This window comes from Ascidiella aspersa, chromosome 4 (genome assembly GCF_963924565.1).
Source record: "Ascidiella aspersa chromosome 4, kaAscAspe10.2, whole genome shotgun sequence".
Taxonomy (NCBI): Eukaryota; Metazoa; Chordata; class Ascidiacea; order Phlebobranchia; family Ascidiidae; genus Ascidiella; species Ascidiella aspersa.
In genome coordinates, this window is record NC_139450.1 from 14,993,329 (window position 1) to 15,017,882 (window position 24,554).

Below are 24,554 nucleotides of genomic sequence, written 5' to 3' on the forward strand. Positions count from 1 at the left end.
CTTACCTATTTGTTTTATCATAATATTAAACCATATTTTTACTAAATATTTTAGGATTTTACGGGCGATTTTAGATAACTTGCAAATTTGAAACCAAGTTACAACGTATAAATTGGATTAATCAATATTATAACATAAAGGTGACTTGCCTCATAAAAATGGTTCTTAAGTGCTGGGTGTCATACACTTAATTGTGGTGAATAACGGCAATTAACTTAGCCCGAAGTGATTGTTTAGTGTTAGTTGCATAGAAACCTAGTATGAAGTGTTGGGTATCACCAGAGAAGTGGGTACTATCGGAGGCACTTCAGATTTATTTTCCTATTTTTGCCACATTGTGCTTATTGCACCAAGACACGAATGTTGTTTAGTGTTTACTGAAATTATTAAATAAATGCTGTCAAAAAATGACTTTAATTGGATAATTTTTCTACAAATAAGTATATGCAAAGAACAAACATGGAATCCGATCTGCACGGGGTAAACACTGAGAAAAACGAAGAGAATCTGTTTGGCAAAGAAAAGAAAAAAACAAGGCCACAAACTGCGGCCCAACACCGTCAATCACCGCCTGCATCAAAAGTATCTTTTTGTCGCTCTGTCTCATATCGGGATTTTAAACAAACTGCTGACGACGAATTTGCTAACGGTAAGGCCATGATGGATATTTTATCCAGATATTCTCGGTATGCTTTTTAAATTATACAATTGCTGGTATGCCTCGACACAATTTGGACAATGACATGTCCAGGGGCGGATTAGGGCGGGGGCTGAGGGGGCTGCAGCCCCAGGCCCACCAACAAAAATAGGCCCACCGCTAACAACTTAATATGACCAACCGAAGTTATCTTTGTATAAAAAGTTATATTCTAGAGATATCACCACATCTTGTCTATTTTAAGGCCGTCAGACTGTAAACTTGTGACGTCTGTGCATGTTTGTTACTACACAAATTAAGCTACTATGCGAAAACAAACTTATAACAAACCACAGTGAGCTACCTTAAGTTATGTTTAGCTTAGCCAGATTGTTGCAATACTTAAAAATCTTGAATGTTTCGAATAACAATTTCGGTGTTCTGCCAGCATGCTTCGTAAGGTAACAAGCCTCATAGGACACGTTAAATGAATTTGTTGTGCAGAGGAGTGTTACAAAAACATGTTAGAATGTGATGTATAAACGTTTGACGAAGTCATGTTTCATGCTAAATTACACATAAGACTAAAATACGAAAAAATACAAAAGTGGTCGGGAAAAGCAAGAAAAAACTTTGCTTCAGTATTTTACCCAGATGATCTGGAAAAATCACTGCCTGAAGAGATGATTCATTTTTCTTCACTGCTAAAAGAACACCATTTTAACGTAGAAAGTAGCAAAGAAGCTTAAATGTTTAAATTTGTTAGGGAAAATGAGCTCATGTATGCGTTTTGTAACGTGTCTATTGTATTAAGGATGCATCTTTTATCTAATGATTACCAATTGTTTAGGCGAACGCTTATTTTCGGTCCTTAAAAGAGTACCGAAATGCTTTCGTCCACTCCAGGGGTCGGCTACCTACGACCCGCGAATATAATTCATCCGGCCCGCCGCCTCTTTGACAAATTAGACAGTGCCTATTTCAAATACTTTTTGACTATTTTAACTATGTAATTGCTTGTTTACGTTTTGATGCTGCCTTTTCAAGTAGATCAGCGATTCTTTGCCGTTGCGCCGTGAAAGGCTGCCAAGTGCGTCGCGGAACAACGGGAAACGTAGGCCTATTCAAAAATATTGGATATATATTTTGTTAAGAATTTTTATTTTTTATTTTCGGCAATGTAATAAAAACTTGCAAGAAATTTAAAAGAAATACCGGTATACCAAAAAAAATCGCGTTCGCTTCGCTCGCCAGGGGCGCCTTGATTTAAAACGCTTAACAAACACTGAATACTGATTAACTAATTAAATGTTATCGCGTTCCCTCAAAGTAGTTTTATTACACTTTTCATTAGTAGTATGGATGACGACGTGTGAACTCCAATTTTAAACCAAACAAATCCTTTTTTTTCGCGCTTTGCGTCAACACTTTACTGTCTCTGTAAATGTAACTAAACACGTTTTTAAGTGCAAAAAATATGCAAGGCTCCCCTGATTGACAGTTGATCTAACATTTCAATAACACAATTCTTAGTTAACATTTTGTGAGACCCGCAGAGACCTTTCTGCGTTTGGTTTTGGCCCGTGACTAGAAAAAGGTTGCCGACTCCTGTCTGCTCTATATGGGCCAAAATATGTTGCATTCCTTATTAGCTCCACTCTGTATTAAAAAAAAATAGGCAGCTATGAAAGCATTGCTTTATGTTAAGCTAGAAAACATGTTAGTTGAATCTGTTTGATAGGTGAATAAAGCAGTGTTATTTTATATTAATTCTGGTTGGAACAGTAAACAGAACGAAAATAGACCCATAGGCCTCTGACAACCATACAACCCCAGGTCCATGAGAACCTTAATCTGGTCCTGGACATGTCACTCATTCATAAACTTGTTTTTAATGGCAAAGATAATTTGGAGAACAAAAGTTGTATAGGTAAAGCTACCATTGCTTGTAATGAAAATACATTGCTAATGTATTTGTATACATGTGATAATAAGGAGTAAAAGATAAAACGAAGCTTGCCTATATAAATATACATTATTGCTCCAACTTTAAGTTTAAGTATTAAACGCGCAGAACAAAAATAAAAGCACACTTGGTACAGTTTTACAAACCGCTATTATTAACTAAATATTCTCCTTTTCAATTTAGACTTGTTTCCAAGTGGGAATAATTTGTTTCGCATTTGTAAGCGATCTACAAAAAGACGCCGATACGTTTTCAATCCCTCGCAACTATCTAGTGAATCGTTCCAACGTGAACCAGAAACTCACGCTAAGGATTGTCATGAATCAACCTCCGGCGTGAATTCCTGCGGGGAAATACTCGCCGTTGAAGAGCTCGATTCGGCCAAACGGCGCAACGATATTCGTCACCTAATACGAGAAATTCATTACACCGCGACCCCGCCGAACAAATCTAGTTGTTGTTGTGACAATACGAATCGTGTTTACAATGGAGTGCGACACAAAGGCGACGAGAACGCGCGCCTTCGAGAAGACAAAGGCCTTCGCTCGGAAGCAAGTTGCCCTAAACAGGATAACGATCAGCAGCAACAACACTCAGCCCTAACGATCCGACTTAGCGAAAGTTGTAATAGCACGACGCGCGGTCAACATCAAGGCTGCTGTTCAAGAGCCGATTTAAGTTCGAATCGCGGTGTCGACAGCTTAGACCATTCAGCTGAACAAAAACTAGATCTTGACACAAGGTTGCTAGATACACAAGGCAATGGGTGCAGCGACAAGCAACGGAAGGTTTCCATTATAGTCCGCCTCGATTCTAAATCGGGAACGCTCGGTCGGATATTGCCGGCGTTCACAATACAAAAAAGCAACAAACGGAATCAATCACAACAGACCGTTGATTCCGCGCAGACCGCATTGTTTGAGCAAGATCAGGAACGTCATTGTAAAAGATTAGGCAAAGAAGCTGACCAATCTTCTACCGGCTGCGTTGACATTTATAAAGAAGTAAAAAACTCAACAACTGAAATCAGTAACTGTAATAAAATAGGGAATATCGATTCAGAAGACAGTAATTCGCTGGAAAACAGAAGCTCTGCAGGATTATCAAGTGTGAATAAGATTAGCCACACAAAACCAACAAATCACGAAAAAAGCCAAGACGGCCCTGTTGCCCTACCTGAACAATACTATGACAATAATAAGGATCAGATAAAACCGTCCAACAATTCGTGGCCAGACGTTGTCGGGTATGATTTTTCGACCGAAGCAAGTGCACTTCACCACAGGTCGCCGCACGACCTGAAGACAATACAAAGGCATTGTGAGCGGGAAAGTTCCCGGGCTATGTCAATGCAGCGTGACCAAGCAAAGTCACTAGAGTCCAAAGTTGACTGCCTTTCTTCCGAAGTACGAAGCGACACACCCGTTTATTCTAAAGCTACTCAACAAGTCGAAGACGCCGAAAAGTCATTGAAGTTGAAAGCGGCAAATGAAAGCAATTTTCCAAGTTTCCATAGTACAGGTTTTCATAGTCCCCCGGACGACAGCGTTGGGATGAAGAGCGAGACAAGTCAGTTTCCAGCAATGGATAGTATGTTTTTAATGGAGCGTTATCTTTCAATAACTCCTTCGCCGCCAACCAGTGCGATGAAGAAAAGAAACAGCTTTTCGAGCGCAAGCAAAAAGCAAAAAGGTTTGTTGCCACTCTATAAATTTTCATTTTTGGCAAAACAACAAAGTACATTACAAACAAAACTCGTATAGAATTTTGAATGCTTATGGCAATGTTATACATATTTAACCTTCGCAATTGTTTAGAACGTGGTTCGATGAAAGGTCATTAACATAATATTTAGTAGGCTACTACAGTTTGTAATATGGCGAATGTACGGTATTACGGTATCGATTTAAACTTACCTTATTTGACATCACATATTTCGAGTAGCCAAAATAAGAGAAATGTAATGGTGGACAATATTACTCACGTCGTGTCGTCCATGGGTATTTACAGCGTTTAAATTTTAATCGCTGAACGGAGTGTTTTTTTTAGTATTTTCTTTGGCCCGCAAACTTAAACCTAATTTTTACTAGTAAGCACGTAATTTGTCAATTTTTCCAAACTCTTTTTAGCCATATATATTTTGGAATATTCAGTATCATTGAAAACAAAATACCATAATAAAAATATATGAAAAATGGATATCCATTGCAAATGTTAAGGATAGATAGTGGCGAGACAACTGGCACTAAATAACGTACTTTCTCTTAAAGATTGGTTATTCACTGTTTTCAATTGCAGTTAAGTTTGATCTCGATCTCGAGATACACGTTGTGCCTCGCGATTCGACTTCACCAATAAGTTCAATGGTTTCGGATCAGGAAAGCGACGTAGAGTCAGCTCCCTTTACCGAGACAGATGTTGACTTGGATACTTACACCGTCACTAGTCCGTCGCTTTTGTCGGAAGTGGAGATAGGCAAAATCGAAACGCAAACCAACTACCGAAATTCCTTTCCAACGAACAGGGTATTTCTCAAAACTTTAATATAGTTTATTAAATATGAAGAATGATTGTTTTTTTTCTTTTTTTCATTGATAAGAAGTGGAAATTACAACCAATAAGTTTCAGCGAAAAGGAAGAAAACAAAGGGTTAATAATAACGACGTATCGCTAAACGAGTTTACGGAAGTTCGAGACGTAAACAAACATAAATACGTTATATTAGAGGCATTTTTTCTCGTTGTATTTTAACCGCGTAGTTGCACCCTTATCACATAACGTCAATTTATTTTTTTGCCATTAAAACCTATTTTTAGGCTGTTTTCCGAGAAAGCGTCACCCCCTTCCGTGTGATATCACGAAGTTCTCCTGTCGACAGTGGACGCTCGTCAACCGCTTTGGCAGCAACTTTGCATCGCGGAAGACGGGATTCGTTGGACATGCTTCAGGTTTGACATTTATGTAAAGCTACCTTTAAAACGAAAACGCTACTGCGCATTTCATTACGAGTTGTTCTACCTTTAAGAATACTTAAAACAATTGGCCATGTAAAAAGGTTTAGCAAAAGGCATTATTATTGTTATTGAATTAGTGAAAATAGTAAAGGATTTATTTGAAATATTATTGCAATTTAAAACACTGCACCTCCATTGTTTTATTCTTGTGTTAAAATTGTTATAAGTAGTTGTCACGTTCAGGAATGAGGCGTCGGTTAAAAATAAACCAAGTCCTACTCCCCAGTCCGATTTCGGCCAAAAATGAACTCCGCCAAAATGTGCGATTTTGTTGAGTTCCGAGTTCGTCTTAGATTTCACAGCCTGTATTTAACCTAATTACGTAATGAAAATAAGGTAAATATTCACCAATCCACTCAAAGGGATGTGATATAATTCATTCTCTTACAATACATGGTTGGAAAATATCCACCGTATATGCTATTTTGTCCTTGCAATTTACAGTGGGCGGCCATATCAGTATCAAAATTTGGTACTGCGTATGTGCATTTCGGACTCATGACTCAAGTAGTTTTACGTGGTTTTATTTGAGTCCCGAGTCCCTAGTCCGACTTTTTGCAGCCCTATAGTCACGTTATAAGGCCTCAAACGTATCCTATAAGAAGTCGAATAATTGGGAACAAAATAACAACGTGTTGTTTTTCAGATGCAAAAGTTTCTAAAGCAACAAGCGCGTGACCGAGCTTTGGGTTTCTCCCAATCCCGTCACCGAGTCAACCAGCCGATGACCGCTGACAGCAGCAGCCGGCGTTCACGGTTAAAGCAGAAAACCTCTGAGTCTGGAAATCGTAACGACGTCACCATCAATCAAACCACAGGTCACGGCGCCGATCGATATTTTCCTCGTTACACGCAATTTCAGTTTCAACGCCAGTCAGAAGAGTGGGAGAGTTTGCGCCGAAAGCGACAAGAAGAGCAGTCGTCGGCCAACCTACTGCGACCAAACTCGGAACGCGGTTCAGTCGTGTCGACTAACGTGGAGCGAATGGCAGCATTGGCCCAAAGAGCACAGGGTCGGTCCAATTTGATGATTTTCAGCAACATCAGCGAGCAGCTTCGCCGTAACAACAGGCAGTCAGATGTTGCATCGCACAACCTTCTTCCTTCGCCTTTAAAGGTAAGTAGCGTTGTCCAGGCAAAAAATCCGGATAGGGGCGTTTCAACGGAGCAGAGGCTCCCCAAAATGCAGCAGCAGACTTACGCCTTCCCAGTAACTCGACAAGGAGCAAAAACTACGCGAAACGCCGCCATCGAAGAAGCAAGTGTTCACCCGATAAGGCCTCACACTGGCGATGCTTTTTCCTTATCAGGCACCCGAAAGGGCGGCGCTAGAGAACAAGTTTTGCGACCGCAAAGTAACTCGACGTCTGCCACGAGATCAGGTAAGATATCCTATGATGACAAACTCCTTTAACGAATTTGACGCAATAATAAAGGTACTTAACTTTTACAAGACTTATTCTTAGTGAATATCCATTTTTCAATAAAAATATAGAATGGCTATTTACATTAAGCATATTGATTTTTTGTCGCAGAAACCAAATAAGTCGACATAATAAAGTTGTATTTCAAATGACCATTTTACCGCTTTATTTCCACAGTCAACTTACCAGGTAGTTCAGGGCAGTTTCATTTTGCCGAATTGTCCGAAGGCGCCCGGAATGTGCTAAAAGACGCGCACAAAGCCTACGCCAAAACGTGCAGCAACATGCAAGCGTTGACGGTCAAGAGGAGGAAACACGAATCAAAACACGAGGCGTGCGTTACCGAGATTCGCCCTCCCAATGACTTTTTGGGCGGATCGCGACACGCAATTGTTTCTACGCAAAAGGTAAGCCAGGTGTGGATGTCTAATTGAGGACCGTGAGAAGTAAAGAGAGGGATAAAAATTGCTAGAAACATATTTTGCCATAAATATAGACTCGGGGTTTCAAACTGGAGGCCCGCGGGACGCAGGTGGCCGTTAGGAACATTACGTGCGACCCGTGAGATCTTTTAAAAACATTTTTTTGTTAAGTGCTCAATTTTCAATACACCAATAAATCGCCTTGGCACACTATGACATGTGCTAATTCCAATTTACTTCACTGTTTAGCCAGTTTAAATTGAGAATATCGGTCTACATCAGGTGTGCCAAACTTATGGCCACCGGGCAATATGCCGCCCTTTGCACACACACATACTGCCCATGTAATATTTCCGAGTTTTGTTTCTTAGTTATGTTTGTACTTACGGCTGATGTACTTAACTTGTGTCGTGAGGTGCTCATTATGACTTATTGACACCTGTGTCGTAGACTGTAACAGAAATGCTAAAGACACAATAGAACTAAAATACAAATTTCATATTGAACACAGATAAACGCCGACCAACTGGAGCGGTGTGCAGGGAATTTAGGAAGAGGGAGCGCCGTTGTTGTCAGCTCTTTAGGTAGGCTACAAGTTGTTATAGTAAGTATCGTTAGCAGTTTTATTGCTTGCGTGTAGATTTCATACATGTGTAGATTTTATACTAATATCATAATTTATATTGTTTTGTTTGGTGAAACAATTTCTAATGCGTTATACCGGGTTTAAATATTCTACGACACACCTGCACGAAATAGATAAGCAGACGATAACCACATGGGCCAATATCCTATGCAGAAGATAGCAAAAGGGACTGTACGGTTATATGGAAAAATTTTGGCCGAATATATTTCCCTTTTCTCGGGTTAAAAAATAGAATTAAAAAAATAAAACACGAACATTTTGTTTGTTACTTTAATACTGAATTTATCTCTTGGTATACCAAACAAATATATTTATAAAACCCAATCAAGGTAATTCAATGCGCGCTGCTTAGTAGAGTTTTTTTCTAAATTAATAAACCAAAAAAAAAGTTACCACCACTTGTCGCCAGTTTCTATTATGCAGTAAAAGCATTGTCAAGGCGAGTTGGATTTGGCATATATGTTATATATATGTAGCAAAATAAATCATTCAATCCTGATTTATTTCTCTCTGGTGGTTCACCCTTGGAAAAGTTATGCCCACTGGGGTGAACCATTCATCTGTTAAGAAGGCACTGTAAAAAAAAGTTGGAAAATATACCGTTCAGAATTGGCCTTCTTACAAATATCGTAATTTCTATTAAGACATATTTATAACAGCTCAGTTTTTCCGCAACGTATAGTGTTAAGTAAAATTGCAAGCCGTGCACTTAAATATTATGATGTTGCGTGTCCTACAAGTAATATATATTGGTGCAATTTAAAGTACACATTAGTGATCTTCGTCCGCTAACAAAGCTTACTATATTCTTATTTAGGGTTAACCGCACACACGCGATCCAGAACAGGATCAAGTTATTCTTCGTCTACCTCCTACTCAGGTAAAGTATAAGGTTTTTGTTTGGCGCAGTAGGGGACATTAGTTTATACGGTTGTTACAAAATATCCGTGCCACAACTTATTTGAATAACACACCGCTAAAACGTATTTTTAAGGTTGCAAGCAGGGGAAGGGGGTCATCTACTTGTTGTTATAAAATAGTGTTTCCTAGTATATAATATAGATGTGCATATTTGTAGGTCGCAGTCGACCATTGGGTCTGCAAAGAAATGCAATAAGTTTAGACGGCAGCAGATCCATTGCTCTTTGGGGGAAAAAGAGGGCACAAGGTTCGACCTTCTCACAACCGTCCAAAGTCATGGTGTCCGTCCAGGACACAAACTTGTTGCAACAGGCCGGCCCCTACCGAGTTTCTGCTGAAAAAAATCCCTACGCCAACGGGGCGAGAACAAGTTATGATTTTAGGACGAGCGTGATCGCCCCGAACAAAGCCCTGTAAATTTTGCTCGGCTACCTTACTCGGCCAAAACCTGAGATACAGGGTCGTTGATGGTTGTCTTGAAATTATTAAAAGTTACCTTCACTTGTGCCTCTAAAAACTGTGTTAAAGATTTCAATTTTATACTCATGTTTTGATGTTTTGACAACGATAAACCTAAAACTTAAGATATTATTTTTTTCCCGTATATCCGTCTTAATTAAGCAGTATTTCTTCGACATGAAAAGGTAAAACTTACATATATACACTTCCATAAATTGCGGCTGCTTTATGTATGTTGCGAATTTGACACCGAATAAAAAAAAAACATGTTGGGGAAGCATAGCTCCAGTACTTTCATACCACGCGAGATTATCGCAAGCGAAGCTGCTTGTAACGGCGACATCCCGACTTCCTCTGATCGTCTCTAAAACTTGTCAGCAAGTCAGGACCGGACGAAGTCACAGGCGCTGCCTTTATAGCGCGAAATGTCAATTACACCTATTGGAGAAGTGCTTCCTTTGCAAGCGGAGAGGAAGCACGAAAAACTATACTGGACGAGTGTATAGTAAAAAACTCATTGTCTGCCAATAAAGGCACTCGCCCAGTGGAAGTGCTCTAATCAGTGGAAGGCGTATATTCCCCATTAACAAACCGCTCGGGAGGGGCAAGTTATCAAGTTACCAATTTTTTTACCTTGCAACGAGAAATCGCTGGTCGTTGCCGAAACGCCATAGAAAAAGTGATAGCACAAGAGTTTGAGTGACACATGCATGTCAGGCCCAAGGGATGTTTTGCAACGAACTACAACTCGGTATCACTGTGGCACGTTGTCTGGTCCTTCACAGAGGCGCGGGCCGACTGCGCTATTGCTCGGTGAGTATTTTTAAAGCACTTTACATGGAAATGTAAATCTTTTACGGTTAAACAAGGGCAATTCCGCAAGGGAATTTGCTTTGAAGTTGTAAAACAAAACGGCCATCAAATTTGATCACGTCCCTGTTCTTTGGTTGTGTTCTAGGACTTTGAAGATCCTTTTTTGTTTTACAAATAAAACTCATATGCAACAGTTCAGGATTTCATGTAAAATTTTCTGAAGTGAGTTTTTTTTAAATACTACCTTGTATATTGTGTTGAAATTGCCAATTATACCTAAAACCGCACCAAGAATGTGAACAACTGTAATTCATGGCATAGGCTATTCGATCATAACAAATATGGCTTTTGGGCGCTCGGAAAATTCTAGTTTGTCTGTGCAAACACGCCAAAAAAGGGAAATTTAAACCTAAACATGAGATGACAGCTTTTATCCGTCATCACGCACAAAGAGTGCATTGAGGGAAAACGCGGCAACCACCAAAACCACAGGTTTGTATCGGCGCTGTATCAAATCCTGTTTCTAAAGAATAACTCCACCTCACAGAGTGCAACCTCATTTTCGACAGCATTAAAAAAACAAAACAAATACAGTCCCAAGGCCGCCTATTAGGTTTGTCCCATCCACAACGCTGCTTTTCACAATGGATCACACGGGAAATAAGCGGTGGCTGGGGAGGGACAGGACCGCGAGTTTTGTCATTTGCATCCTGCCTGATAAAATTTCAATGCACTTTCTTTTGCTTGATTCGACCTGACAGTTTAATTTCGGCTCTCTTGCGACCGCGGCTGGACCAGGCGATATGCGCTCTTGCGGTCGGAGTTGCGATCGCACCATTTTCAGCTTCACGACCGTCATCGCTTTTCTAATGCCGCACGCATGTATCGAGTTATTCGACAGACTTGGTCAGGGTGTCAGTTTTCGGGCTGCCACGCTGGATTGCAGAAACAATAGCGGCATTGAGTTCATAATATTTTTAACGACGCGACACTTGCCTCGCTGGCGCTTCGCCATTTAGGTTGATCTCTTTATTGTTTTAAAAATGTATCATTACATCCGTTTCAAATCGTAAAAAAATCCATTTACCGTTACCATAAGGCTGTATATCCCTAATTAGTTTTAACTATGGTTTGCAAATACTTTAACATAAGCGTTCGATCGAAAAACTCAACAAAGGTAATTAAGGCAATCACATCACTAATTCGGGCAAATGTTAAAACAAACACGGTAAACGTTATATTTAAAAAAGCTATTATATAGAGGCCCGTTTAATCAAATTTACAGTGTTTTAACTTTTCTTTTAAGCCTTGACTGCCAACACCTAGGTGTTCCACGTAATGAATACAAATCCACTTAAACTACATATGGCGGTGGTAGATTATCAGCAGTATGGCGTAACAACATATAGGCCTAATTAAACGTTATAAAACAAGTCCTTGATAAGATAAAGCCTTTAAAGGTCATAAACATCACGTCATTGAAGATGAGGCTGTGGTTATTGCCAACGTAAAATATTAACCGTTTTCAATAAAAAAATTCTAGGTCTTCGCTTTTTGCTATAGTGGTTAATACTTAAACATTGAGTTGCTTGTAACGACCGCGCGCAATTTGTGGCTACATGAAGACATGTGTCTTTACCGGGAAATTCTATTGTTGCACTTATTCGAGTTTCCTCTTCATGTCTTTTTAAATAGACCTGTGCTTTATTAAGTTATCTAAAGTATACGCCGTCGTAGTTGTAGTTAGCAAACAACCAGTAACTGCATTTGAAACAAAGGTCCGCAAAGCGAACTACGAAGATGTCAGATATCTGCAATAACAGAAATAGTAAACGTAACAACGTCACCAAATAATATTTTTTTTGCGTTTTAGCTGACTCAAGCCTATCGTTTGTGGACGACCAATTTACTAATGGATTTGATGAACGGTTCGTTATTTGTAATCAAGTGTTAATCTCGTAGAGAAGTAAATAATTGTTTATTCACAGAAGTATCACCGCAATAGTTTTAGGGCTAGCTAAATGCAAGTAGAACAGAGAGAAGTGGGATTACCCTTTTATGATGACAACATATAGGCACAGTTGCCTCACAATAAAAACTGTTGGGACCCTTGGTTAGTAACAGTGCTAAATGCTACCTAAATGATGTTAAGGAATTTTCGACAGGTTTGGGAATTTAAAGCAGCATTTTTAGTTTTTTTTTCATTGTTGAAAAACAACAGTGTCGCACTCAAAGGTAGCCAATACATGTATAGGACCTTATCGTGGTGAATTTGACAAACAATGCAAACGTGCGACACTAAAGCCAAAACACAGGCTATCAGCATCGGACTAATTTAAATGTATAAGAGATATATTAATTGACAGTTACAGTCGTAAACTAGAAAACTGTTCTGGTCTGCATTGTCGTTGCGCCCAACATACTGAATATTGATTGTAGAGCGGTTTCTACATGATTTTAATTGGTGTCCACTTATGAGTACGTAAGATATTATTTAAAAAATATATGGATGATTAGTTAGTACTACTTGCATTTTCGACGCTGTATATTGGGTGGCTTTCGAATGATGCACCTGCAGTCTGTGTGTGGTAATTGTTTAATCGATCTGATCCCTAGAAGAATTCAGTACACACAGGCAGTTTTGTGGGCAGATGTTGCTATAACAGCTTGGAGTTAACTGAGTTCACTCCGAAACTTTGTCTCACGGACTTGCACATGAAAAATTAATGTAACGACCTGGTATTCGCTCCCCGATGTCCAGCAAAAAAGTTTGTCGGACGGCAATTGGACGAATTACGACAGGGATCTTTCAATTATTCAACGTATCATTTCGAAAGTAACTTTGTAAACCCGCACAACACACGGAACTGCGTCGTTTCGACATAACGCGCCCTGCGTTAAATTGCGATGGCCAATTTGATCTGTCGCGCCAAATGGAGAGTATAACTATTAAAAGTGCATTTATATTCGTCGAGTGACAGCGGCCTACTTCCAGTAAGTGGCGCTATAAAAATGAAAGAGCGATTGCTCAAACTTTTCCGGATCGAGGGCATCATTAATTCGCTGTCGTGACAGGCGCAAAAGGTGGCCTACTGCGTCTTGCTACGCCATAACCCTGTGAAACTAACGCCGCATTGGAGCGCGCAATTCTCTTAGAATCGTCGATCCAGGAAATCGCGCCTATTTCCTTATTTGCCGTCGCGACTAAGTGAAGCCGCCACAGCCGAAAAACATCAAAACTTTGCTGCGCACACTTTTAACAATTTGCGGCGGGTCCTGAAATATTATAAGAAAAAGCCGTCTCCTGAAAAGCTGGAAAGTTGAGTCCGGTCGCCGCTCTCTCCTTTTAAAAGCTTGTAAAACTCGACGACAGGCGCCAGGTCGACTTCAAAGTTGCGACATGAAATACCGCGATATATAGGACCTGCTTTTTCCCGATGCTGACAAACTTTGTTCTGAACCTGTATCGCCCACAGGAATATTTTGGGAAATAAAGGCTGTGTAAATTTCGGTCGCCATTAGCTTGGTTTTATTGCGCTTCTTTTCTCCTTTATTTCTATATGTGCCATAGGCGGCCTTGATGTGCGTTGTAGACAACATCGCTTTACCGACAACCGAAAGCGAAGTTAACGGCTGGAACTAATAATAACAAATGCTGCGTATAGGCTTGTCAAACATAAGTCGATGTGTTGGTATGTGTATGTTGATATGTGCAATATATTATTTTGCTTGCTTTTATCAGGGAGAAAGATGAAAATTTACTGCGCTCATAAATTGAAATATTATCGTACGTTGTTTGCGCACCGCTAATCGGTATCAGGCTGCGACCGGCGGTCCCACAACAGAAATCACCAGGCAAAGTCGGTCAGAACTTTGTGGCGCAGAAACGCGGTGGCAGTCGCATGGTCGAAGGGGAGTTCGAGGTAATTACAACGAAAGTTTCACATGCTCAAAGAATATGTGAACTTGCAATAGCCGGTTATCCCACCCGTTGAACACACGCTGAAAGCTTGGTGGCGCATTAAAAACAGCTGCTTGCCTCAGTCGTATACATCCGCTTCACAAACCTTAAAACAATCTCGATCGTAAGTAAAGTATAATGTATTGGCTATACACCAAAGCAAACGTATTCGGCTGATACCAATTTTTGGCAAATGTCGCCTTGGACAAGGGAAAGCATTACGTAATAAATCACATTAGAGTAAACATGTTACTTTTAGTGTGCTTTTTTTAAAATATATGTCATTTAAACACATGTTCAGCAAAATATACGCGATAGGAAATTACAAATATCATAGGTTTTATATGCGAGCAAGAAGGATATTGTATTTACTTTGTGAGTAAGCCAATTCCGCAGTCACACTTTTAGAAATGCCACCGGAGAAATTTAAAACGAAGGCTAACGCTGAAATTTCAGCCTCCAAGCAAGGATTGAGGCCACTTTTATGTAGTGTGACGTTTGGCGGTTTAATGTTGCATTGCAAAAACTTATAAAATATAAATAAGTATTTAAATAAATAATTGCCGGCGACCAAGAAACTATAGAAATCAACCAGATACTACCTCATAAATTGTATTAGAAGAAGATTGCAAATACAATCTTTTTGACAGGGTTTCCTCTTGGACTTTAGTTATAAAGTCGTCTTGGGTTTGTTATTATAAAGAGGTCATGGCCGATGGTGTATAAGGTGGTGGCCACAACATGGAGTTTGGCTTTGACACCAGGCATTGTAAATATTCCCTTGGTGTCACGGGTGCCCGAGCAAGTTTCGAATGCTGCGTTACACGATCGGCGTATTAATCTTTCATGAAAGCTAAGGTACAACTCCGCGAGTTAAACAGATTATTTCGCGCTGAACTGATGCCGCACTCTTACTGCTGGCGTGCGCACCGGAAGGATTTCACCTGTTGTGATTACTCGACCCGCGCCTGTTCAAGTTACCAATCTTATCTTGATGTGCCAAGTTTTGGCAGCTTAGACGCAATTTTATAGAGAGTCAAGCACACGAAGGGTACCTCAAAAACGCATTTTTAAACGTTTCCACATCATCAAAACCAAACAACTGAACGTGACTCAATGTCACTGCAATAAAAGAAAAGACAAAGACCGAACCTCTTTTATTTTAAATATAAGGTAATCCCATTTCAATTTTATACAAAGGTACTAAATTTTAGGGATACAGATTTATTACAACCAAGAAACTAACAAATTAAATAAATCTACCCGAAAGATATAAAATGTGGAACATCCATAGTCCCCTGTACAATTGTTTCGCAGAGGTGTTTGGAAGAAACTTTCAACGCTCAGCTGGCGCAAGCGTCATTATCACAATCGCGCGATTAAATATTAATGAATTTTAGTGCTTTTGTCGGATAAGATCTCTTAAAAATAGGCCACAAAAGAATAACTTTATTATCAACTTACTCTCTAAGGTCGTGCCACGCCTAAATTTGCCGTAATTTCTTTTTGCGTTATTTTACAATTGTTTGTAGCCATGTTTGTTGCTTTGCGGTATGTAATTGCGTTCAAAAGCTCGCGTCAAACTTATCGAAAGATATCACTATGCGGTGTGTTATTAACCTCCATTGTTTACGAGTTTCTCTTTCTTCAGCACTTGTTGTATACGCGCCGGATGGCTAAAATACTGTGCCCGGCTCGCACGCTCTAGGATTAATAGCAGATCATTGAAAAGTACCCGGACTCTTCATGAAAAATTCATCAAAGATTTTAGTTTCTAGTCGGGATGATGAGCGTGATAAACGAGTTCTTGACGCGTAATTGCTTTTTCGCTTCTCGGTAAGTTCTCACTCCCTCGCTGGGAGAGTGAAATCCCAAAGTAATCTCGCGATTTGTGGACACACTGGACTGTTTTAAGTGGACAAGGGTCTGAAATGCAGCGCCGCTTATAAATCAGTAAACTCATCGTAAATTACTAAACATTATGGCAATCCCAGGAGACGCTGCGGATGTGGTTCCTAACCCGGCGTGCTGGCGTATCGTGGCGTATGATTCGAAGCGAAGACAAAAACGCACGGCCATCGCACGACGGAGACACATCGTAAGAAATTTTGTCGGACCTTTGTCGGATTTCTGCCTCTGATTCGACGCGTCGCTAAACTTTAATGAAGAAACTAAATTATCGACATATGTCGCTACGGTGGTCTCCGTAGCGGCGCGGTGTCTTTGACGACCTTCCCTGTCTCCGTGATGGGATAATTTGCAAAAGTTTACGTTGCCGATGAAATTGGCTAGGACACGGTACTCTGCACTGCACCTAAAACTCGTCGGACGCCGACAAGCGTAGCTAATATATTCCTCTCGTGGGATCCGCAGAGGCCCGTCGAAAGTAGATTTCAAGGCGAAACGAAACCCCCCATGCATTCCGTACAGACGGCTTGACCAAGTTAAAATCAAGACGCGGATGCACTTTTGGGTTTGATAGACATTGCATATGGAGAATCGGCTGACACGTGATCTTGGGGCAACGGTAGCGTTTCGTGAAGGCTGTTTGTCATTAATTTTCTTCGCCATATGTTGCCCTGTCGCGTTAAATGCTATCCTGTCAAATTACGGTACTCGGCTTGCTTGCAGCGTTGAATCGGCGGTAACTCTATGGCTGCAATTGTACAGTTAGTCATTTATGTTTGCGTCTAAAAGTTTGACAAGCTCGTAGAATTGTGAAATAATATATATTGTACGAATTTTTAGACGATGTGACAGTGCTATGGGTATTTCAATAAAATTAAAAAATGTAATTTTTAGATATATGTTTTATATGCTGAATATTCAAGAACAAAAAACATCTTGATCTAAGCAACCTTGTCAGGTATTAATCACGGCCGCTATTGTTCAACGCGCGGTTTCTGTTTCGAACGGCAAGTTAAAAGAGGCGACAATCGGGGGTATCTTGTCGTGCTCAATCGTGTCGTATCTGTCACTGATCGAACTAGCTGTTGCGACAAATTCAATTGGCTCACCGCAGGCTCACGCTGCCGAAACTGAAAATTTCCGCAATGAAACATGCGAGGTTACAAAGCAACAAGCCGGGCCCAACACCGTCTGTTGTCGAATTAGCTTTTTACCGAATCCAAATGCTATTGTCGAGTGTTGGACGTTGCATCACACGTTCGAAGGCAAATCCAATTTTGGCCCAAATCGAATTGCCCGTTTTTATAGTGGCAGGATAAATGATCATCGGCGCCACAGTCCAACCTTCTATTGGCGATCCATTTCCACGTAATTGACACGCGTTGAAGATTTTCTGACCAACAACCGGGAAAGAACACAAATAGACGGCGAACAGTTGTAAGGATTTACGTTTTCCTTCTGTCAGATGATTACGTCACCAAATGGCCTGACAGGTCGTTTCATTTGCAAAAAAAAAATCTTATCGGCCTAAAAACACTAGACGCGGTAAAATCCTATAGACGCGGACTGACCCAATATTTTGCATGATATATTCCAAAAACCTCGTTGATTTTCTAATCGATAAAATTTAAATTTTTTTTAAACTAATAAATCAACAAAACTTATAACAGCCTTCTACAATGTGAGCAACAGTAATATATATTGACGATTAAAAGTGAAGTACATTTTTACTGATCCGAATTGCTGCTTGTGTAGAGCTGTAAATTTAATATGTCGCTCTATGTCTCTGTTAAAAGTGGAGATTTACTGCTGAAAGGATAATTGTTTCTTCCGATCTGGTCCCTCCGCGTGGTGCGATGTTTTGATTTTGATGCTGACTGCGTGGTAACCGTTCGATTGATGCGCTTGTATATTGGGTCAATTACTGCATTAGGGATAAGTCAGGCTTTCATTTCTTGCAATCGATGTCATTCACTTGTGCAATTGCCTGTGATTTCAATCCCTGCCGAACTTAATCCACGTATTTTGAAAGATTATTTCTTTAATTATGATTCCCAATGCTTCATATTTATAAGATTTTGTTTCACTTGATGTAACAACGAACGATTTGCTTTCTGTTACGTTATTGATTCTGACTTTAGTTTATTTTCATAGGAAATTTGGGATTTAGGTAAATGTGACGGCGGATTATCTTGATTATCATGTGAGTTAATACTTAATAAAAAAGTAAACTAAAATGTTATGATGGAGGCCTGAAAACGGATAATTTTTTTTATTTGATACGAAAAGTAATTAAAATTAGGCGGCAACGATAGTTAAAACGTTTATGTTGTAATAGTTTTTCACGATGGGGAACAGGGTAGCCATTTCATCGTTACGCCACTTTTATTCGTAACAAACGCGGAATACATAGAAGTATACGAAAGCTCCAGGTATAGAAAAATTCCTTTAAAAAATCAATACATTTGACAGCAAAAAAAGTGATTGGTACATAGTTGAACTGTGGCCGGGTGTCCCGTGCTTTCTCCGCCGTCTCGTTAGCCAGATGCTGGCTGTTTACTTTAGCGAACAGTCAACATCGCCATAACTGGCCGCCGATCAATAGTTCGACTTCTGCGCAATAGCGACCTAGCCCCCTGGCAAAGCCCCCTTCCACATCACCACTTTGCCATACGCCGACGGCCAATATAACCCAAAACTGTTTTACTTTATGTCTTGTTTTACGTCACGGCCCCTCCCCTCGCTATAACAAGCACTAGCGGTTGCCCGGGTATTGGCTATAGCTTTTTGTTCTCGTTCTCGCGTCTTGGGGCCGGGGTCTGTGTGTGTAGCGACAGTTTGTTTTGTTTGGTTCCTGCTGCTTCTGCTTTGCGTGCGCCGCTCAAGACATATTGCGCAAACATGATCGCCAACTGGACCAGGAGTCAAATTTCGAGAACGATATTATGTGTATAATTCGTGAAAAACTAACACTGTCATAGTGGCGTCATTATCGGCGGGTCTCTTTATAACCCGCTGTTCACAGTTCGTTGAAAATGCTACTCCAACTGAAATAGTAGGAACAGAGTCGATCGATGTGGAAAATTGCGCAATAACCAATCCTTATTCACGGGTTAGTGATAATTTAGACTTGATTGGTTTATCGGTACTGCCTTGAAAGAAGACGTCGTTAACAACGCAATATTTTTCGAAATTGCACAGGCGAACAAACTAATGTAAACTAATAGCCTGAATTGCGCCATTCGCGTCGCATTTTTTACCATTGTAAGAGAGGAAATATAGTTTTGTTTGTGATAGAGTGTTGCGCAATTCGGAAACGCGTGTCATCTTACGCGTTGAGAACCTTGCAAAAATACGCGAGGTTTTGTATATTGCCTCTTGTGTCTGTAGCGCTACCTTGGTCCCACCTATATGCGTTAAACGAAACGCTTATACAAACTGGACAGACAACGGCAGACAATACGCTCTTGTAATCCGGTGTAGCCTATAGTTGGCTACAATTGTGCATTAAACTGAAAAAGTTTTTAGGCAGAATCGTGGCTAACTATAGGCTACAATGCATTATGAGAGCGACTAAATACTTTTTGGAAAAGTTTTCGTGTGATGACAGATGGCTGAACCGTCACCAAGTTCGAGAATCATGTTTGCCGCAACTACAGCGAAGATGGGGGCAGATGTGCAATGGGCGTGTGAAAGACATATATGCGCTGAGTTCACTTGCTTTTGCCGGAAAGCTAGTCGCGCATCAAATGTTTATCAAACCGCCGGGGCCCCGGAGTAGTTTGTAGCACTTTCGCTATCTCTTCTATGATCGATTTTCTTAAATCGATGGATCACTTTGCAAAAGATAAAGCTCACAAAAACATCTGTTCCGGTATCAAGTGATGGCGTCGTCATAATACGCACCCATACATCATAAACTAAACTCTTGGGGAATCTCTCTCATGGCGATTATCAGGCGCCAAACGACCCATTAAAAGGGTTATCTCTACTGCTTCGTGATGCAGTAACGCTGATTGATATAGGTCATCTGTTTTTGTTTTTGTTGTTTTCAATAAATTATTTATAATAACATACTTTTTTCGTTAAGTTGTTGAACTTTGAGTATAGTATGCATAGCAAATGTATAATATGCATATAAAAATATTGCATTAATATGCTTTGTATACAAAGGTAAATTTTGTCAAATATGGCTCGAAGAACATTCGTTCTTTATTTCCTTATTTAAGTAATTCTTTAACTTTAAAGTGAATCTTGTAACTCATAACTGGTATGCCACGATGGTATGTATAGCGTATATGTTACAGCAATCGCTCATGCTGAAAGTAAGATGCGGCAAAATGTTACCAGCCACCACTGAATACCCGTCATATTTTGCTGGTATTGCGTATTGTCAGCACTTCGCGCGGATGAGCAGATAATCCGGCTTCGAACAATCAGGCAGTTTGTTCAGACAGGGCGAAATGCACTGACCTTGTTCTGGCCACTGAGGGGGCCATCTGGCAGATGCAAAAGACACGTGCACTTTTGAAATTCGCCTGCATTAGTTTGCATGCTACCAGCTGCATGTAGGGAACGCACGCGTCCAATTATTATTAGATTGTATAGGTATTGTATTAGGGTCTCCTATCATTGATCACGCTTGTGACAAGTTTTTATTGCAATTTTCTTTTCATTATAAAACTGTGCCACACAGATGGAAAAGTGTTTTTAAAACGAGGTTGCACATTTATAAGTGGACTGTAAAGTTTCCAATTGGTTCTTTTGATGCCAATTAAAAAATAGTTTTCCGTTCCATTTCTCTTGTAATCCTCGTTTTACAGGTGAATTACGGCGTTCCTAAGTTACGAACGGATGCACTGTTTTTTTGATAATTGTGCTTGCAGGTAATACGAGCTTAACCCTACGGCTGTAAAACGAGCGAAAGGCGAATGAAAGCAGGAAGGATGGAATTAAACTTTCACAATTGCTCGCACAGCGAGTGCACCTTGATGTCGCGTGAGGTGGCAGCCAGTTGAAAACATGCGCCTTCAGCGCGATTCTTTAGAGCACCTTGTTTTCGTTGTTTGGCGTCTTTTGGGTAATTGCCACTCGCTTTTGTCTGCGCTGTGATCTCCTGCACAGGTACACGCACTCGATGCCACCCAACAAAGCTATGCATCTTCGGCAATAATTTGTCGGGATTTGCCTCGTCCGGTTTAAATCGTTTTGTTTCGTGAACCTGGGGAACGTGCGCTGTGCCACATCAGCGACCGAAAACTATCACTTCGCTTTTACAGAAATACTTGACAAGAAGGGCACCTGTTAGCTGAATATGCCGGAAATAACCTAACCAGGTCACACTGGAATATTTGCTGGTAATCGGTCCGTTGATTAGTTATATCAACTCAAAACATATTACCCGTATTGTCCGACATAAATGCAGCATCGTTGTTTTTTAATAACTTAAAATAAATAAAAATGCAATTTTCGATCCTAAAGCATTGATGTCAAATGTACAAAACCAAAATGGTCGACTGAGGCATTGGTCATTTTGTATTCCAAGCCGTGGCATTCGAAATAGAAAATCCAACTATATTGCATTGGTTTGTAAATGTACGGGACAATCGGGAAATGCATGTTTTACGCTCGAAATTGTACAGAATTGTCTCCAGCGATATCTTTGGATATAAATATTCTGATACGTGGGGCATCTGTAAAGATATCATGGATAATAATAAATAGGCGATCCAGTCTATCAATATAGTTTGACAAGTTTTAATGTGTTACTACGGAAACAAATTAACGTGAAGGCATTGTACAAATAACATTTAAATGTTTTTTACAACTTGTTATCAGTTTTAGACCACCATAGTGAGTAGTCATTTAAAGTTTAAAACATCTGTTTTTAATTAGAAACCCTTTAGAAAACTTTTCTTGAAAATGTGTTTTTTTACTTTTTTTATGAATTAAACTAATTCTGAACTAGGCAAGTTTCTTAACATAACAAAACTGTAATGATAAACTAGAAAAGTAAAAACAATGTTCTGCATCGCTTTATTCAGACCGTCCAATCGCGCTTTGCCACTCGATCCCTCTTTTTTTGCCCGCGCCATAACAAAAAAGGCAAAAGTTGGGACAGATGGCAGGCATAAGACCCGAGAGTTTTGTGAAGGGCCAAGACAGACCCCGGGGTGCGCGAAGGCAAAGAACATCGTCAGCGAGTTGCAGGTGCCGCTTTGGGCCACTTTCTTGTTCTGGCGTCGCGCAGATGTTAAACTTTCGTTCCAAACTTCTGTCGCGGCCCCATTACGAAAGCTTCGTTTGTTGTTCTTTCGGTGGAAATGAGCGAAACCCGATGCCGGGTTTTAACTTTCGCCCTCGTTCGGCGCTTTGGAAAGTAATTTTTTTCGACAAAACAATTTAAACGTGGATACTTGAGAGTCTTGCAGCAGTAATTGCGCCGAAAGCAGTCAAAGTAAAGGTGACAGAAAATTAGCGAGGTTTGAGGGATGCGTAATGCGCAATAGTCGGTGTTGTTTCTCGTTGCTTGATTGGCAGCAACACGTTGCATCCGCCTTAGCAGAAATTTATTGAGTTGCATTACGTTAATGCTTAACTGTCATTTTGCAGCAACAGCTATAGCAACGAGGACGTTTAGTTTTTCGATTAACCACCAACGCAAAATTAAAAGCCAAAATATCTTCGAAAGATTTGCGAACGCCATTTTGTATATACTTAACGTGCGGGTTGCGAAGCATTAAAATCAGATTAATAATGAACTTTTTTTTTGTTTATTTAAATTGTAGTTTAGATACAGTGTACTAGACAGTTTCAGAACGAAATTTTTAAGTTATGGAATTTGTTTGCCTATGGTCAAAATTTTATAAAACGTGTATAGCGCATTACTAAAATGTTATTTCTGTGTTGTCGTCTGATCAGATAAACTGTTCACAAATTTCTAAAAGTTTTTGGAAAAAAATTCTGTTTGTTGTTTACAAAGTCTTGCAAATGGACACGGCGGTTGTGCAGTCTATTGGGACGGCACTTTCAAATTCCCAAGATGGATCGGAAAGCTCAAACCGATTTCGGTAACCTACATTTTTGTGTCTTAACGATGATTGTAGTGCAGTTTGTTTTAACTAAATCAAGTCATGAAGAAGTAACAAGTTTTTTTTGCTTCTGAAAAATTATGCTGTCGTTTTACTAATTTAAAATCTTAATTATGTAAAGTATATTATAATATTGTTTAAGTATTTAATATATAACAAAAAGTTGGCACTCAAACGTATTTTATCGATATTAAACATATTTGATATTAAAACCTAGCAGAGATAGGTAAAGGCGACATACGACGGTCCAATTCGGTGCAATAAAGTTATTGGCCTATTTTAGTTTGTCCTGGCTTTTCTTGTCAACAATGCGACGAGCGCCGCTGGTGACATTTCAGCGAAACTGTAACAATATATTTTCCCCTCGTCTCTAAATTAAGAGCGGACGGAAGAGGCATCGGCCCACCCAAAAGATCACGCTGTGTCTTTTAGCAAACTACAAATGTTCCGCGTTGTCTGCGTAGCACCAAATGGCTCCCAAGATGGCAAATAACCCATATATAAAGCCATTCTTTGTTCCTTTTGTTTGATGTTCAGCCCTGTGAGATCAAAGTTGTACAAAATACAAATGATGTAGTTTACACCAAAATTGGTAGGTGTATCGAAAAAATGCCACGACTAAAAAAGTGTTATTTATCGTATTTAGATACAGCTTATCAATGGGCCAATTGAACGAAAATTCAAGATTTCTTGAAGACAAATCGAACAACAGCGAATCTCCGCAGTCACATGGTAAGCAAATCTCACAAATCGCTCGGTTGTTTATTTATGACACTTTCGACTTTTTTAAACCTAATTTAACGTCCGTGCGGAATGTTATATTTAGTAACTCACTGTGTATGTGCATGTGTTTATATGTGGTGCGTTTTATATACGCAGGCGAATTTGAACATCAGAGCCGCCCTGCCTCGCCATCCAGTGACGAGAGCGAGTGCGTTTCAAGCCCGCGCGCTTTTCACGGTTCCCAGGGAGAAAGCCGCTTTCCCGGTATGGTCAACGAAAATCTTTACGCGGCATTTTTTAACGCCGCCAAGATTATTCAAACCAACCTGACTAGCGCAAAATACCCTCAGCAAAGTGCAAGTGACACGAAAAAATTACCGCCGCAGCCATTCGTTCGCCGTCCAGCTGTATGTGACGTGCCAGTAGCTGTAGTTGGTGTTGAGAGTGTTTTCGATGAGCCAAAATCCACGAAGCAGGAATTCCAATGCAAACCCGACCCTGATACGAGCCAACCTGGGGGCGTCCACCATTTTGAAGTTTCTTCAGCCTTAAAGGCGGAACGGGCCTCT

General features: G+C 40.1%; 1 protein-coding gene across 1 annotated transcript; it reads left to right on the forward strand.

The window, feature by feature from the left end:
* The first annotated feature begins 459 nt into the window (after positions 1–459).
* Positions 460–9,733, forward strand: LOC146148126 (uncharacterized). The gene is made up of 9 exons (XM_083388008.1): positions 460–649; positions 2,787–4,295; positions 4,902–5,128; positions 5,420–5,551; positions 6,264–6,999; positions 7,219–7,448; positions 7,975–8,047; positions 8,927–8,989; positions 9,188–9,733. The coding sequence occupies exons 1-9, from the start codon at positions 460–462 to the stop codon at positions 9,445–9,447; spliced, it is 3,420 nt and encodes a 1,139-aa protein (XP_083244134.1). The 3' UTR covers positions 9,448–9,733.
* The last annotated feature ends 14,821 nt before the right edge of the window (positions 9,734–24,554 follow it).